Here is a 17,206-nt window from a genome sequence, read left to right as displayed (position 1 = left end):
TTGCGAATCTATTAGTGTTCTGGATCCTCTACGGTCTGAGGTATCTAAGATGTCAGCCATAATATTCTTTCAGCTGAATTTACACATGGCAACATAAGAGTTTTGGGAAACAGTTGGAACCACTAATGAAATATATTTCAGTAACTTTGTGCAGGCAGCAAGAAAGAGCAGGTAGAACTAAATCCATGAACTCTCCACCTTTGAGAGTTAATCCTAGACTCTGAATAATACAATTGCCATTGAGAAGGTCCTACCCCAGCACAGTCAATGCACTTATTTTCATTGTAAAAAGTAACCGTTCCTCAACCAGAGCCTTGGTGGAGCAGTGGGCTAATGCCTCCTTAAGTAACACCAGCTGCCTGCAATTAGTGCAGGTTTGCTCCCACCAGGCTCAAGGTTGACTCAGCCTTCCATCCTTCCGAGGTAGGTAAAATGAGGAGCCAGATTGTTGGGGGCAATAAGCTGACTTTGTAATAATGCCGCTTGGGGGGGCCGAAAGCTCTAATAAGCAGGCATATACATAGAATGAAGGCTATTGCTAAGCACATTGGTTTGTGCTTTAAATTGTAAGCCGCCCTGAGTCTTCGGAGAAGGGCGGGATATAAATAGGGATAAAAAATAAATAATAAAAAAAAACAACCACTATGCTTTTCACTTTTAAAATTGTCCCTTGCTGACATTCATCCATGAAGGTGCTTTTTTTTTTTTTTTGCTAAAGTGCACTTGGATTTGTGTGATAATGAACTTGAACTTGCAATAGACAAAGGGAGCAGTAAGAACTCTTTGCAACTCTTAAGCAAGATGCTGAGTTGGACTAGCAGAGTTTCCTACTCAGGTGGTGTGCCAGGCTCTATGGAGTGTCCCTCCTTGCCTCTGTTCTCATGACCCACATGCTCAGCTCCCATCTTCTTCTGGTGGTCTCCTTTTTGAAGTAAAGCGCTAGGAAGCAGCACAAAGGACTCTCCCAGCGTCCTGTAATGGCTTGGATTCTCATTCTTGGCTTTCTGCTCCTTGTGTTTTATTGAAATTGCTTCAATCTGCAGGCTTGAAAATATGCTTGCAGCTGCAGAATTGTTCCCTTTACTGTTTATGTTCCCATCTACTCCCTCCTCACACAGTCACTGTTATTTTAATGCTGTGCTTGTTTCAGGGCAGAGAGCCGACTGATCTGCATATTAAACAGGTTTGCATGAGAGTAATACAAGGTAAATAAAAATATTCTACTTATATCTTTTTAAGGTTTGGTCATGAGTTTATTTGCACGTGTAGTAAACTCTACAATTTCATGCATGCATGCATGTTTCGTTTTTGTCAGCTCTTGCATTCATTTCGCCCTGCATCGTCTTACACTAGTTTTTTTTTTAAAATCCAGCAGAGTTACTGACTATAAAAGCTAAAGTGTAAGATTCAGGTTTCCTACTCTATCAAGTCCAATCACTCCCTCACACAACCCAACTTATTCCACACGGCTATTGTGTAGATAAAGAAGCAAGGTATGTTTTATCCTACCAGGTACTACGTCCTGCATAGAGCTGTCAAGACTAAGGCAAGGAATAAATACAGCAATAAATGAAATTAATTCAAAGCTCAACTGATCCACAGAGGGAGCACTTTTGACATTTTATAATAATTGCGAGCTTTTGAATTCTCCAGAATGCTTTTTTAGGCAAGATCCTCCATGTTCAGGGAAAATCAGCACTAAGGGAAAGGACTGTTATTTAAAAAATAGTGTCACTGATTTATAACAGTGCCAGTACAAAGTTCCAGTTTTAGAGGGAACGTGCTACCAGCAAATACAGTATATGCTTTTCTAAGTTTGCTGGGAAGAGGAAAAAAAAGAGAGAATCTCTTTTTTTAAAAAAACCCTAAATGCAGCCAGTAAAGTCTTATCTAGAATCAGGGCTTTTCAACCTTTTCACCCATTGTACCACTTTTAGGATATGGCAAAATCCGAGTACCACCAGTCGCCTAGCAAGGTGTCAAAAACTTGATTGGCAGTGGGGGTGGGGTGGGGGGGTCCTTTGGTTTTTATTCCCCCCCCCTTGCAGCAGGTTTTGGTCTCTTCACATGACCCTGGGGCACTGTGACTGTCATAAATATGAATCAGTTGCCACGCATCTGAATGTAAATCACAAGACCCTGGAGATGCTGCAACATTCCAGCTGATCGGTGCTTCTTTTGGGCTCAGCAGAAGCACCAGGATCAATGCCAAGCTCCAGCTGGAGCCTGGTGCTGATCCTGGCACTTTCGCTGAGCCCTGACAGCCCTGTAGCTCCAGCCATCTCTCGCTCAGGCTTGTGTGGTGCTGCCACCGGTTCAGCTCATTCCCCTCCCCTACCACTTTTCTAGGATGGTCATATACCACCTGCCAGGTGCCATTGTATCACAGGTGGTACCCGTACCACTGGTTGAAAAGCCCTGATCTAGATACTCATAGAATCTTACTTGGTAGTGAGCAGAAAGAAAATGATCAAGACCAGGGCTTTTTTTCTCATAGAACGCTCAGAACGGAGTTCTGGCACCTTTTTTGGATGGAACCTTGTAGGGTAGGCAAGGCGGGTTGTATGACATGTGTGAATTCCGGCACCTTTTTCTTTTACAAAAAAAGCACTGATCAAGACATTAAACTATTGACACAGTTGAAGACAATTTTGCCATAAGAATTATGATTCTTGAAGAGATGTAGTTAAAAACAAGGCGTCGATAATAGCAATTCATTTCTTAAGGAAAAAAATTAAACTCTTCTCCAAGAAACACATACCTAAGCTTCTAGATCGCTCTCTCTCTCTCTCTGCCTCACTCACACACATAGATATTCTCCATGGAAATTTTCTTCATGGAAAATTGATTTTGTGATCGCGTTTTTAAACTAATAGGATTATATTTGGAACTGCTAAATAATCATTTGTTCTTTCTTGTTATGGTGGTTGTCAGATCACTGAAAAAGGGACATAACATATACATTACATGCAAATGTTTGCAAATTCAATCCCTAAATCTCTAGGGAGGGCTAAGAATAAACTCTCATCTGAAACTAGCAGTCAAACCTAGATAGATTAGTGACCTGTCTTTCAGGATGCTTTGAAATTGATAAGTTCAACAGAAACCTAGGACCTTTGCCAGGGTATAAGGTTATTCCAATAAGCAGGAATATGGGTTAAGTAAAAGAACTTCCCCCCCCAATCCTGCTATAATTTGTGTAAACACATTAATCGTAAATAATGTTGCTTTTACCTAATGTTGCATTTTATGGAGTTCCATAAACATAGGTAAAAATTTCAAATGTTTGTGTCACGTACAGCAGTTCATAGAAATTGGAGGGCTCAGCCCCAGAATAACCAGTCTTTCTCCTATAGTATATATATATGTAAAACGAGCAGATAATAAGAACTCTGCTTCTTCAGTTATTAATATGCATAAACATGTTACCACCATAGATACGATTCTTGCTTGATGCATTATTGTACTCGTGGTTTGGGATTTTATTATTGTGAAAAATATCTTGCTAGAGGCTGCTACTGAGATCTGCTGGGACGTTACAGTGTTGTATTTCTGAAGTTTAAGAGGTTTTATTGCTCTTTGTGATTTAATTTGAAGCCTTCTTAGTGCAACTATTTTTTAAATTGCCCAACAGAGGACTGCATTCATTTCCCGTTCCAATGTGCTTTTGCTACCAAGATAAATGTTTCCTTCTCCCTTGTCAGTATCAATTATTCTAAAATGGAAAGGCTGCAGCTTGGGGCCAGAGCACCTATTTCCTTTCCCTCTCCCTCTCCCTCTGTCTTTCTGTCTCTGTCTCTCTCCATCCATCTATCCATCTATCCATCCATCCGTCTATCCTTCCATTCCTACCTCAGAGCAATATTCTGATTTAAGCAAGTATTAATGAAGCAAGTTTTATTATTATAACTGATAAGAGATCCATTTACCAGAAACAGATCATAGGGATGACACAGCCTAGAACCAAGCGAGCGACATTTTACCAGGATGTACTCCATGCATATGCCTAGGAAGAAAGGCAAAAGAAAGAGACCCCAGTTTAGCAATTTGTCAGTCAGAATGAGAGACAAAGAAGGAATATGGAACAAATCTTTACGTACTGCTCAGGGCTCCCTCGTGGTCAGAAAGTCCCGAGATCATATAAGGTCAGTGCCACTGGACTGACCTCACCAACAGTCTCAGAACTGGAGGGCAAAAATCAGTCTACTAGATGGAAGCTGATTTTTTTTATCTCGGTGGGGGGGGCATCAATTGCTAGTTACCTTACCTCTTCCTACTTCCTACCTTACTTCTACCTTATCAGACTTACCTCTTCCCTCCCTGTTGAGGGAGAAGGGGCCATGAAGCTTTGCCCTTTTAGGACCCCAGATTCTGAAGTGGGAAATCAGCTGTTTTAAATAAGGCCCTCTCAGAAGGGAAGCCTTAATCTCACTCTCACTTGAACCTCTTGCTACGTGAACAACCAGCAATAATCTGTATACCATCGACCAATTTATAACAACAGAAAATTTCACAATAATACATTATGAACTTAGGAAAGTTATATACCAATGATGCCCACCATTTTGAAATCAGATGTGGAGTTTTGCAATTCCAAAATGCTAGGGGCCATGATGCAATGGTGCAGGGATCAGAATGCAGCCTAACTCTGCCCACAGCCAGAAAACGGACTTATCTCTAGCTCAGTTTTCTGCTGTAACATCAATATTTTCTTTTGCAGAGCTTTGAAACAGTGCAGGTAGCACTTCTCACCCCTGATCTCAAGAGGACTGACACTGACATCCCCCTTTCCCCCCTTTTTAAGCAGGAGAGGAGCCTTATGTCGAATACTAGGCTGTTCGGTTTTCTTCATTTCTTTTTCTTCTGCTTTTGTGAGGGGAAGGGGGACTTTAGTTTTTATTTTTCCACAGCACTTGCAGCGATTCCCGCTAGGACTGTAAGTGAATGACATAGTTTGCTTCATGAATCATGAAAGGAAGATAAGTTTGTCACTTGCCCGCTAACTGCTTAAGAGAGAAGGCAGAGGGGAGAAAGGGATGGCCTGGAAGTGGTCTCCATGAACTTCAATAGTTCATTCTTTTCATTGAGCAGAACAATTTGCACAGATGGCTGCTAGTCTTCGGAGGCCTGAATTTGGGGCTCCTGGCATCCCAGGCCCACCTGGCCCACCTGGCTCCCCTGGACTTCCGGGAGACAGTGGCTTCCCAGGACAAGCTGGATCCCGGGGATTGGCTGGTCTTAAAGGCCCTCCTGGCGACGTTGGGCCGAAAGGTCCCAAAGGTGAGAAATTCAGAATATGGATTTGTGCATCAGATGTATTATTATTGTGACCTGTTTATTAAATTTTATGGAGTCCAGTGATTTGATTCTCCATTAAATGCATGAACGCAGATTCAACTTCATTTGTTTTCCTGAGTTTAAGCTGCAGGGAAGAGGTTGAAGAAGGCAACATGGTAGGGCACTGCATTGTGTTGTAACGCTCCTCCCCTTTTGTAGGGACATGCAATCCTGATGCATTACCAAAAGAGGGCTAATGCCTCCTTAAGTAACACCAGCTGCCTGCAATTAGTGCAGGTTCGCATCCCACCAGGCTCAAGGTTGACTCAGCCTTCCATCCTTCCGAGGTAGGTAAAATGAGGACCCAGATTGTTGGGGGCAATAAGCTGACTTTGTAAAAATGCCGCTTGGGGGGGGGAAGCCCTAATAAGCAGGCATATACATAGAATGAAGGCTATTGCTAAGCACATTGATTTGTGCTTCTTAGTTTGTGAGCCGCCCTGAGTCTTCGGAGAAGAGCGGGATATAAATGGGATTAAAAAAAAGGCAGACTTTGCATGATAATGTACTGTCTGCCATCTTGATTATTTTCATACCTTCCTCCTTCCAAATGTATGCTACTACTGGGTTTGCATGAAGTATGAGAAATATTTCTCTTTTTTATTTGACTCAAGTAAGGAATATGAAGTAATTTTAAAAAGCTATATTTACCTCATGATTGAGAGTCCTTGACTTAAGACTATAAAAAAGAATATTTGTAGCTCAGGGTTGAAATGAGGGTTCCTTGGTGCCCTCTAAGACAGTGCCTCCGTCTTAAGCCCAGTACTCTTCAATATCTTCATAAATGACTTAGATGAGGGAATAGAAGGGGATCTCATCAGATTTGCAGATGGTACAGGAATAGGCAATCCCAGCAGACAAGCTCAGGATCCAAAAAGATCTTGCTAGACTTGAGCAATGGGCTCTATCCAACAAAATGAATTTTAATGTGGAGAAAAGCAAAGTTTTACATTTAGGCAGGAAAAATCAAAGATACAAGTAGAGATTAGTTGAAATCTGGCTCAAAAACTGTAACTGTGAGAGGGACTTTGAAGTCCTAGTGGGTGATCACCTGAATATGAGCCAGCAGTGTGCAGCAGCAGCCAAAAAGATAATACAATTCTGGGTTGTATAAACAGAGGCATAGAATCAAAATCACATATTAATAAAGGTAAAAAAGGTAAAGGTTCCCCCGCACATGCGTGCTAGTCGTTTCCGACTCTAGGGGCCGGTGCTCATCTCCGTTTCAAAGCCGAAGAGCCAGCGCTTGTCCGAGGACGTCTCCGTGGTCATGTGGCCGGCATGACTACACGCCAAAGGCGCACGGAACGCTGTTACCTTCCCACCGGAGTGGTCCCTATTTTTCTACTTGCATTTTTACGTGCTTTCGAACTGCTAGGTTGGCAGAAGCTGGGATGAGTAACAGGCGCTCACTCTGTTATGCGGCACTCGGGATTTGACCCGCCAAACTGCCGACCTTCCGATCGACAAGCTCAGCGTCCTAACCCACTGAGCCACCGCATCCCTTTTCACATATTAATACCACTTTATAAAACCCTAGTAAGACCATAGCTGGAATACTGCAATCAATTTTGGTCATGTGTGTTTTTCACTTTAAAAGCAGGCAACTAAATTTCATTTTTGATGTGTGCTGCTGTGCCCACAGCAAAAAAAAAATGACAATAAAGGTTATCTTATCTACTACCAAAAAAAAGATGTTGAGACTTTGGGAAAAATTCAGAGAAGAGCAACTAAAACGATCAAAGGTCTGGCTAGTCTAAAGAAAAGAAGAAACAGGGGTGACATGACAGCAGTGTTCCAGCATTTGAGGGGCTGCCACAAGGAGGAGAGGCTCAAATTATTCTCCAAAACACCAGAAGGCAAGTTAAGTGTCAATGGTGTTGGAAACTAATCAAGAAGAGAAGCAACCTAGAATTAAAGAGAAACTTCCTAACTGTGAGGACAATTAACCAGTGGAACAGGTGGCCCTCAGAAATCGTGGGCGCTCCATCACTGGATGTTTCTAAGAAGAGGCTAGACAGTCACTTGTCTGAGATGGTATAGGTTTTCCTGCTTGAGCAGGGGGCTGGACTAGAAGATCTCCAAGGTCCCTTCCAGCTCTGTTCTACTCTGAGCTTGGTTGTTTTCTTGCATATGTTTCATTACCCAAACCAGGCAACATCACCAGTGCTAGTCTGATGCTAGTCTCACACTCAAACTCATGATGTTACCTAGTTCAGGTAATGAAACGCCTGCAAGAAAACAGCCAAGCTCAGAGTGCACCAAAGACTCCTTACGATTGTTCGCTGAACACTGACGACTGAAAGTTATGATGGCCTTGGGAAAAGTGCTTTACAATCTGTACTTGCACTTATGACGGTCGCACCATCCCCATGGTTACATGATTGCAATTTAGGCACTTGGCAACTGGCTTGCATTTTTAACCATTTGCTGCCTCCTGCAGTCCCATGATCACAATTTGTGACCTTTTTGGTCACTTTCCAACAGAAAACAGGAAAGACTATCCATTGGGGAGGCTAGATTTGGTTCATGACTATGGTAAAAATGGTGGTGAAATCAGGTCTGGTCACATGATGACTCAATTAAACAGAATAACAGAATTGGAAGGGACCCTGGAGGTCTTCTAGTCCCACCCCCTGCTCAGGCAGGAAACCCTTTTACAACTACCTTAACTTACAACAGAAATTCTTGTCCCAGCTGTAGTTGTAAATCGAGGACTACAGTATTTGCACTTCAGTTCACTCAGAGTTCTCCAAACAATTTGGGTTCTGTTATAGTGGCAGTGTTTCTACAGTAACCCTGAAGTGGATAACATCAAGTAAAGCTGACTTAACCCTATGACTTTCATTGGGGGGGGGGCCCTTAGCCTGTCTGTACTAGAGTAAACAGAATTTCCTCTGCTTTACAAATAAGAAGCATCAGTCATTGGAACAGGCAGAAGATGTAGCATCCAATCCAGATCATTGTATATGGGGCATCTCAATATTGTTAGCTCTAATCAGAAAAATGGGAAAGAAAAGATTTGGGCAAGATAGGTTACTTTTTGATCCTGAGCAAATTGGGATTTGGGAGAGTGGGAGTGTAATTTGCTTTACTCTGTTTTATAAGGTGTTATTTTTTCAAGATCCGAGGTGAGTTTTCTGATCCTTATTCAGCTGTTGAGTGAGCTCATCTGGCAGATGAAGTGAGATGTCACCAATATGTAGAAAATACTCTATTTCCTTAATGTTAATGTTAATGTTAATGTTAATTTTATTTGTATACCGCCCTTCTCCCGAAGGACTCAGGGCGGTGAACAGGGCACATATAAAATACAGGATATAAAAGTTAAAAAAGAATTAAATACAAGGCCCAAGCTAAAACAATAAATAATAATATAAGAACCACAATAAAATCCCAACCCATCCCCCATCAGGCCAGGCCAGCTTGTTCGAATAAATAGGTCTTCAGATCGCGTCGGAAGGAGCGAAGGTCGGGCGCCGTCTGGAGCTCAACCGGCAACCGATTCCATAAGTCCGGGGCGCCCACAGAGAAGGCCCTCCCCCTGGGGGCCACCAGACGACATTCTCTGACCGGTGGCACCCTGAGGAGGCCCTCTCTGTGGGAACGCACAGGGCAGAGGGAAGTTGACGCCGGCAGCAGGTGATCCCCGAGGTACTCCGGACCCATGCCATGTAGGGCCTTAAAAACCATTACCAAAACCTTGAATCTCACTCGGAAGACAACTGGGAGCCAATGCAGCTCACGGAGCAGAGGTGTAACATGGGAGTATCGGGAGACTCCCAATACAACTCTCGCGGCTGCATTCTGTACCAGTTGGAGCCTCCGAGTGGTCCTCAAGGGAAGCCCCATGTAGAGAGCGTTGCAGTAGTCCAAACGAGAGGTCACGAGCGCATGAGTGACCGTACACAGGGCATCCCGGTCTAGATAGGGCCGCAACTGGCGCACCAGGTGAACCTGGGCGAAGGCCCCCCTAGTCACAGCCACTATGTGGTCTTCCAAAGTAAGCCATGAATCTAGGAGGACTCCCAAGTTGTAATCTGAGTAACGTTTGGCTGCAAGGGTATAAAATTCTGCAATGGGTAGAATTAATTTCTGACGATCTACTCAGGGTAGATGTTCATCAGGTCTGGAGATTCTCCACCTGGTTAGGATATATCGGTTCATAGCTTAGGGTGCAACTTTGTATTTTATCCATTAAGTAAAATTTGATATGCTACTATAAGCCTTTCCAAAGGCACCAACCATGCAGTGGCATGATAAACAGCATTTGGTTTCCAAGTAAACCACAGTTCAACATGAATATGTATCTGCTAGAGGAAACTAATTCTGTGAAATAGTTCTCACACTCAAAGATCAGAGGTGGGTAAAAGGGGGAGAGACAAGAAGTGAAAATTAACAAAGCTTTAGACCAAAATAACTTGCTCTCTGACAACCCTACAAGATAATTACACTGGGACACAGTAATCAGCACCTAAAAGAAGGAGAATGTGAATGAGTGGGCAAAATAAAGTAAGCCAGCATGATAATAGCAGCTAATTAACCTGCACAAAGGAAGAATGCAAAGTGCATTTTATAACTCACAAGTTACAAAAGAGAGGAATAGGTGAGAAATGTAATGTTTCCAGAAGAATGTGGCCTGGCAAGAACGGGCTATGGATTATTTAATAAAATCTATAATGTTTTAACAGCATTCCTCCTAATGACAGTTCGCTTTCCATCTTCTAGGCAATTCTCCAAAGCAAGCCAGGAGGAAAGGAAATTCTGAAAGGGGCAGGAGCAGCTTCAGGAAGGATGCTGAACTCCCATTAGGGCAGCCTCCATGCTGAATACTAGAAAAGGAAGGAAAATGTATATTCTCTGTAATGTCTCCCACAGCCAAACAAAACTATCCTGATTTAATGAACCAAATGGCCTTTTCTGGTTGTCAGCATTGCAGGGAACTGAAGATCTGCAGTATCAGCTATTTCAAAGTGCACTTGCATTCCTCTGGCATTGCTTAACTATTCCTGATAAAAATCAAAGCATCCTTTATGCTTAATAGGATGTGAGCCAAGGCATAGAAACCCACTTTTGCTAATTGCAATGAAACATAGGCACTCTTAGAAATCATGAAACAGAGAAAAGGGGCAGAATTTAATGAAAACTAAAACTAAACTGCAAATATATATATATATATAAATCCAAGTCATGGAATTTGAAAATAGGTGTATTTCAATTTACAGTATTATTAAAACTTTCAGATCTTATTATCATGACTAGAGGCCTGCATTTAAACATATAGATTAGCCAGCTTATTCACTTTTAGGCTAAATTCAAGGTAATTGGGGATTTTTTTTTAAAGCTGTAAATCAGGGGTCTTCAAACTTGGCCCTTTCATGACTTGTGGACTTCAACTCCCAGAATTCCTGTGCCAGCTGGCTGAGGAATTCTGGGAGTTGAAGTCCATAAGTCATAAAAGGGCCACGTTTGAAGACCCCTGCTGTAAATAGCTGGAAGCAGATATATCCGAAAGCGCACCAAACTTTAAGAAGTGTTCTCAAAGCTTTTTTCAAGTGCCTTGATAAAAGCATCCACCATAAACATTTAAGAGCATTGACATGGCAGCTTAATCTCTGGCCCGGTGACCTCCTTAACCAAAGCCATAGCAGAACAGAGGAGACTTTATCAGCAATGACACTTTCTTCACAGACTTTTTCTAGCCAAAAAAAGTCTTCTTGACTCGTTTTAATAGTTTTAAGGAGGTGTAACAGTTGATTGTACCCTAATTGGAAATTTTAAACAACAGGTAGTATGCAAATGTTTTAAAGATGCAAGGAGGTAGGAAATATAGGTAAAATAATACAAACGTTTGTTTTCTTGATTTTTATTTTAGGTGACACAGGTGAAAGGGGGGAGAGAGGACTCCCAGGTCAAGGGCCCAAAGGCTTGCCAGGAACAACAGGAGTCCCTGGTAAGCGCTGAAGATGGTCTCCGGGTCATCTGAGAAATGACCAAACTATTTCACATTAAAAAAAAAACATTTAACACACTGCTGGAAATAAAGGCAGCTGCTTTGAAGAATGATTGCTGCTCTCTATTTACATAGCTAAACACACCTATCACGCATTTCCCCCTCTACCCCATTTTTTTTGCCTCCTTTTCTGTTGCAGTTTTGTGGTCTCTATGGCAATAGGTGACTGGACTTGATTGATATTTAATCCCAAGCCACAAGGAGCTGTTTTAGATTAGCGTGAGCTAACCCACTCGTTACGATTTAGGAATCTGTGCAAAGTTGACCATTCTTTTTAACAAACCTTGGTTGAAACATCTTGGCTTAAATACTATGTGTCAACTCTGCCAGGGTGTACCTCTTTTTAAAAAGCCAGTTAGATCTAAGGTTATGGTTCTTGCAACATAACTGCTATCATTTTTTTCTCATCCTGCTTTTTACACTTTTATCATGGTGGGGAAAAACTGAGGATTTACACTTTAATAAAAATCAGCTTGGGAGCCAAGAAGCGATAGGAAAAACGTATTAAAATCAGTTTCAATTGTGTCATAACAGCACAGTATGCAAAATTGCATGAGAAAAGGACCAAGCACAAATTGAATAAATTAAAAATACCACTATAAGTTTCCACTTAAAATGAGTTGTGTGAGGATTTGCAAATCATTTAAATTGATTTTGGTGGCGCAGCATTTTGAAGTTCAGCTTTTGAATACGGCATTGGGGATATAGTGGGAATGGAGGTGGGGGGAAGGCTCTGCAAAAGCCTTCATTGGTCATAACTGAAGCAAAAGTGCCCTCTGGTGGCCAGAAGAATACAAATAATTTGGCATAGTAAAAATAACCTTATGGTAACTTCTAAAACACTGTATTACGAATAATTCTGCAAATAACCCCTTTAGGTTTCTCTGCATTAAAAGTAAAATGTGTTCTTTTGCTTTAATTTCCTAGCAGACATTCTCCCTCTTCTTTTCCCTTATGTTGTCAATGTCACTTTTTAACTTCTTGTCTGCCTTTGTCAGACTGATCATTCCAGGCACAATGGATCAATTGTGAAAAGCAATTTACGGTCTGTGCATATTAGGATGAACTATTAGACCATAGCTTACAAACTGGGATGGTTGGATGTGCATTTTATCTAGTGTGATAAATCCAGATGGTGAACACGTTTTCTCATTGGAGAAACCTATTCCCTATTGACTTAGTGCTAGGCTGCATTAACAGACGGATAGAATCAAGATCACGTGAAGTGTTAATACCACTTTACAATGCCTTGGTAAGGCCACACTTGGAATACTGCATCCAGTTTTGGTCACCACGATGTAAAAAAGATGTTGAGACTCTGGAAAGAGTACAGAGAAGAGCAACAAAGATGATTAGGGGACTGGAGGCTAAAATATATAAGGAACGGTTGCTGGAATTGGGTATGTCTAGTTTAATGAAGAGAAGGACTAGGGGTGACATGATAGCAGTGTTCCAATATCTCAGGGGCTGCCACAAGGAAGAAGGAGTCAAGCTATTCTTCAAAGCACCCAAAGGCAGGACAAGAAGCAATGGATGGAAACTAGTCAAGGAGAGAAGCAACCTAGAACTAAGGAGAAACTTCCTGACAGTTAGAACAATTAACCAGTGGAACAACCTGCCTCCAGAAGTGGTGAATGCTCCAACACTGGAAGTTTTTAAGAAGAGACTGGACAGCCATTTGTCTGAAATGGTATAGGGTTTCCTGGCCGAGCAGGGGGTTGGACTAGATGACCAACTTTATTATTATTAGTAGTAGTAGTAGTAAAGGAGGAAAATGAGAACCCAACTTCCCCTTTTATACAGAAGATGACCGTCTATAGCAGCGTTTTCCAAATTGAAAACTTTGAGATGCATGGACCTCAGTTCCCAGAATTTTCCAACATGCTGGCTGAAGAATTCTGGAAGTTGAAGCCCACACGTCTTAAAAGTTGCCAGGTTTGAAAAAAAAGAAAGGTCCATAGCAACGAGTATTCTGTGTTTAAGACTTTGGAGATTCCCTTTTTCCAGAAGTCCCCGTTGTGTAGACAGCCTCCACTAATACTTTGCATCTTCTACATGGGGTTGGGTTAACAGGAGAGACCATGGCTGATGCAATCATCCTTGCAGATAAGCCTTTTAAAACTACAACGAAAGTGATATTAGGTGCTTTTTCTGAATTTATGGCCCGGTTTTTGTCTTTGCAGGAGAACCCGGCAAGCCCAGTTATGGCACTGATGGGCGAGATGGCGAGAGAGGCCCTCCTGGAGCCGCCGGATCCCCTGGTGTTCCAGGTCCTCCTGGCCCTCCAGGTCCTCCTGGTGTTTGTGAACCATCAGCTTGTTCCATGGAAGCTGGATTACAAGGAGGGCTGAATGTGAAAGGGCCATGAAAACAAAATGCAGCATTGCACTACAGGACAGGATGTTTTGGAAGCCATCTTTGATCTGCAGATATCTACCAACCGCTGAGAGACACAGTCTAGCAAAATCAGATTGTAAAAAATACAGCAAATCTTATCGAGGCCTTGACAGATCTAAATGTTCTGGTTGTCCCCTTTGTCTGTTTCCTAAAACAATACAAGACATTTCAAAATGGTGCTTTCAAAATGGTGCCAAGTGGTTTTTCAGCTGTTAGTTCTTTGGCGGTTCCTAAAGTATTGTCTTACAAAATTAGAGTACACAACAGCCATCTCTAATGCATCAGAACAGTAAGTTATCCCAATTTTTTTCCTTTATCCCTAGGGCCCATTTTAGTGCTATAAGTAGCTAACTGAACTTTCTTTGCATGTCACTGAGATTTAGATGTAGTCACCCTGTTTTTAAAAGTGCTAATTTCTGAGGATTAAGGAATATATACAGTGCTTCAGTGCCAGGTTTATCAGGACTATGTCAGGTGAAATAAACTTAGTTTTCTGCTCTATTTGAAACATCGGGAAGTTAAACCACTGTGAAAGGATTTTTAATCTTTGAGAACAGTTACAATTTATAGCTGAGTTTATTTATTTATAAATATCTTCTCTCTGGTTGTGTACAAACGAAATAAATAACATTACTTAATCCTTTGAATTTTTATAAAAGGTAAATGAAAGTAAAACAAACAGCATTTTTTATTTTTATTTTTGGAAAAAATTGGAAGTAGTAAAAAACAAAACAAGTACATAACATCCTCCAAAAATTGTATTTTGAGTATAGCTTTATTTTTTCATGAAACAGACATCCATTATAATTATCCCTATTTTATGAATCACACGATCTGTCACTTGTAATTCAAAAATAAATAAAATAAAATAAAATAACAAATTCCACATTTCCTGTTTCTTTTTGTCTAGTTTCTGTTCGTTGAAAATGAACTATGTGGTTATTTTCACCTATGCCTTCCTGGTTATTTATTCCAGTGGATCCCTCAAGTTAGTACTGTCCAGATCTCTCTGGTTGTTAAAGCTAATTTATTTGCTAAATTACTGTAAATTGCTTGTTTTACAAGTAGCATACAAAATACACCAATGATCATAATGCTATCCCAGTAATTGAGCTAGTCCTTACAACTTCAGAAAGGTCTGTAGAAATATATGTTGGTGGCAAGTGCCAGCTACTGTGATTGATGACAGATAGAAAAATAACCCAAGTCCAATGCAGAGGAAGGGTCTGATTTTGCCCATGGGAAAACAGTATGGAGATTTTATACATATATGCTCCCAGAATAAATGAATTTTCTTTCTTTCTTTCTTTCTTTCTTTCTTTCTTTCTTTCTTTCTTTCTTTCTTTCTTTCTTTCTTTCTTTCTTTCTCTCTCTCTCTCTCTCTCTCTCTCTCTCTCTCTCTCTCTCTCTCTCTCTCTCTCTCTCTCTCTCTCTCTCTCTCTCTCTCTCTCTCTCTCTCTCTCGACTGGCCACTTCCACTGGAGATTAGAAAACTAGAAAAACATAGAAAAAGCTAAAAACACTGACTCACACAGGCAGCCCAGCCTAAAATAATCTAATAGATGGCAAAATAAAAACATACGTCCTAAATGATTAATGTTGCTGACATTGTTTTGGTTATAGCTTTCTAAGATTCTTCAATAAATAATACTTATTCTAAATTCTTGGGTTTTCCTGTGAGCTTATCTAAGTCCTGCTTGAATGAGTGAAGTCTGGCACAAATGAAGTTAATGGAAAGTGCAACCGCTTTAAAATACATTTGAGTGCTTTCATGGTCCATGACTCACCTCATACGTGTGGTTTAAGGAAACAGGTGTTTGTGGTTTAAGGAAACAGGTGTTTATTAAATTGGGCACTGTCCTTAAGCAGAGTGGAGCAGCCATTTCAGAGGAAATAAGTCAAGCAGCAACAGTACACATCAGAGAGGCAGAACAATGCAAGTTTATTATGTCTCCTAACTGACCAGTCACTTATCACATCAAATAGGAAATACCAGTTGCAATCTAATGCAATGACAATCTAATTCTATACATATGTATGTATGTATGTGCACATATATATACACGAGTCTATGTGTAAATATAATGCCTTTGTCCTCCAGCAGCAAAATACCTTAGACCTGCCAACAGTCTGTATAGAAAATGATTTCATGAAAACTACTTCCGCCCTTAACCATTTTAAAATATCTATTTCCTATGTATAAAAGTAAGGGACGCGGTGGCTCAGTGGGTTAGGACGCTGAGCTTGTCGATCAGAAGGTCGGCAGTTTGGCGGGTCGAATCCCGAGTGCCGCGTAACAGAGTGAGCGCCTGTTACTCGTCCCAGCTTCTGCCAACCTAGCAGTTCGAAAGTATGTAAAAATGCAAGTAGAAAAATAGGGACCACTACGGTGGGAAGGTAACAGTGTTCCGTGCGCCTTTGGCGTCTAGTCATGCCGGCCACATGACCACGGAGATGTCCTCGGACAAGCGCTGGCTCTTCGGCTTTGAAACGGAGATGAGCACCGGCCCCTAGAGTCGGAAACGACTAGCACGCATGTGCAGGGGAACCTTTACCTTTACCTTTATGTATAAAAGTGCATGAATTGTAAACTGATGCTGTAATTATATACTCACCTTTGTACCTAGGAGTAAATCTGTGGAATTCAATGAATGTACCTTCTGAGTCAAGATGTTTAACATTGTGTTATAAATTAATTAATACTATTTATGGAGCGAAGTACTCAGATTGCACTACTATATACACTATTACTCACAAATTCTCTGTTGTTGTTAGCTGCGAAGTCGTGTCCGACCCATCGCGACCCTATGGACAACATTCCTCCAGGCCTTTCTGTCCTCTACCATCTTCTGGAGTCCATTTAAGCTCACGCCTACTGCTTCAGTGACTCCATCCAGCCACCTCATTCTCTGTCGTCCCCTTCTTCTATTGCCCTCGATCTTTCCCAGCATTAGGCTTTTCTCCAGTGAGTCCTTCCTTCTCATTAGGTGGCCAAAGTATTTGAGTTTTAGCTTCAGGATCTGGCCTTCTAAAGAGCAGTCAGGATTGATCTCCTCTAGGACTGACCGGTTTGATCGCCTTGCAGTCCAAGGGACTCGCAGGAGTCTTCTCCAGCACCATAGTTCAAAGGCCTCAATTCTTTGGCGCTCAGCCTTTCTTATGGTCCAACTTTCACTGCCATACATTGCAACTGGGAAGACCATAGCCTTGACTATACGCACTTTTGTTGACAGGGTGATGTCTCTGCTTTTTAGTGTGCTGTCTAGATTTGTCATGGCTTTCCTCCCCAGGAGCAAGCGTCTTTTAATTTCTTGGCTACAGTCCCCATCTGCAGTGATCTTGGAGCCCAGGAAAATAAAATCTGTCACTACCTCCATTTCTTCCCCATCTATTTGCCAGGAATTAAGAGGGCCAGATGCCATGATCTTGGTTTTCTTAATGTTAAGTTTCAACCCAAGT

General features: G+C 41.5%; 1 protein-coding gene across 1 annotated transcript in view; it reads left to right on the top strand.

Moving 5' to 3' along the window:
- COL9A1 (collagen type IX alpha 1 chain) overlaps window positions 1–13,718 on the top strand; it is a gene marked incomplete at its 3' end in the record, with an annotated part of 92,937 nt that extends 79,219 nt beyond the window's left edge. Inside the window, exons 35-38 of the mRNA XM_081314266.1 lie at window positions 1,151–1,205; window positions 5,092–5,280; window positions 11,213–11,290; window positions 13,534–13,718. Of these exons, the coding sequence (XP_081170392.1) occupies window positions 1,151–1,205; window positions 5,092–5,280; window positions 11,213–11,290; window positions 13,534–13,718 (507 nt within the window). The remainder of the gene's footprint in view (window positions 1–1,150; window positions 1,206–5,091; window positions 5,281–11,212; window positions 11,291–13,533) is intronic.
- Between the last annotated feature and the right edge of the window lie 3,488 nt (window positions 13,719–17,206).

This window comes from Vipera berus (genome assembly GCF_964194415.1).
Source record: "Vipera berus genome assembly, chromosome: 1".
Lineage (NCBI taxonomy): Eukaryota > Metazoa > Chordata > Lepidosauria > Squamata > Viperidae > Vipera > Vipera berus.
This window is presented reverse-complemented; position numbering and strand designations above follow the sequence as displayed.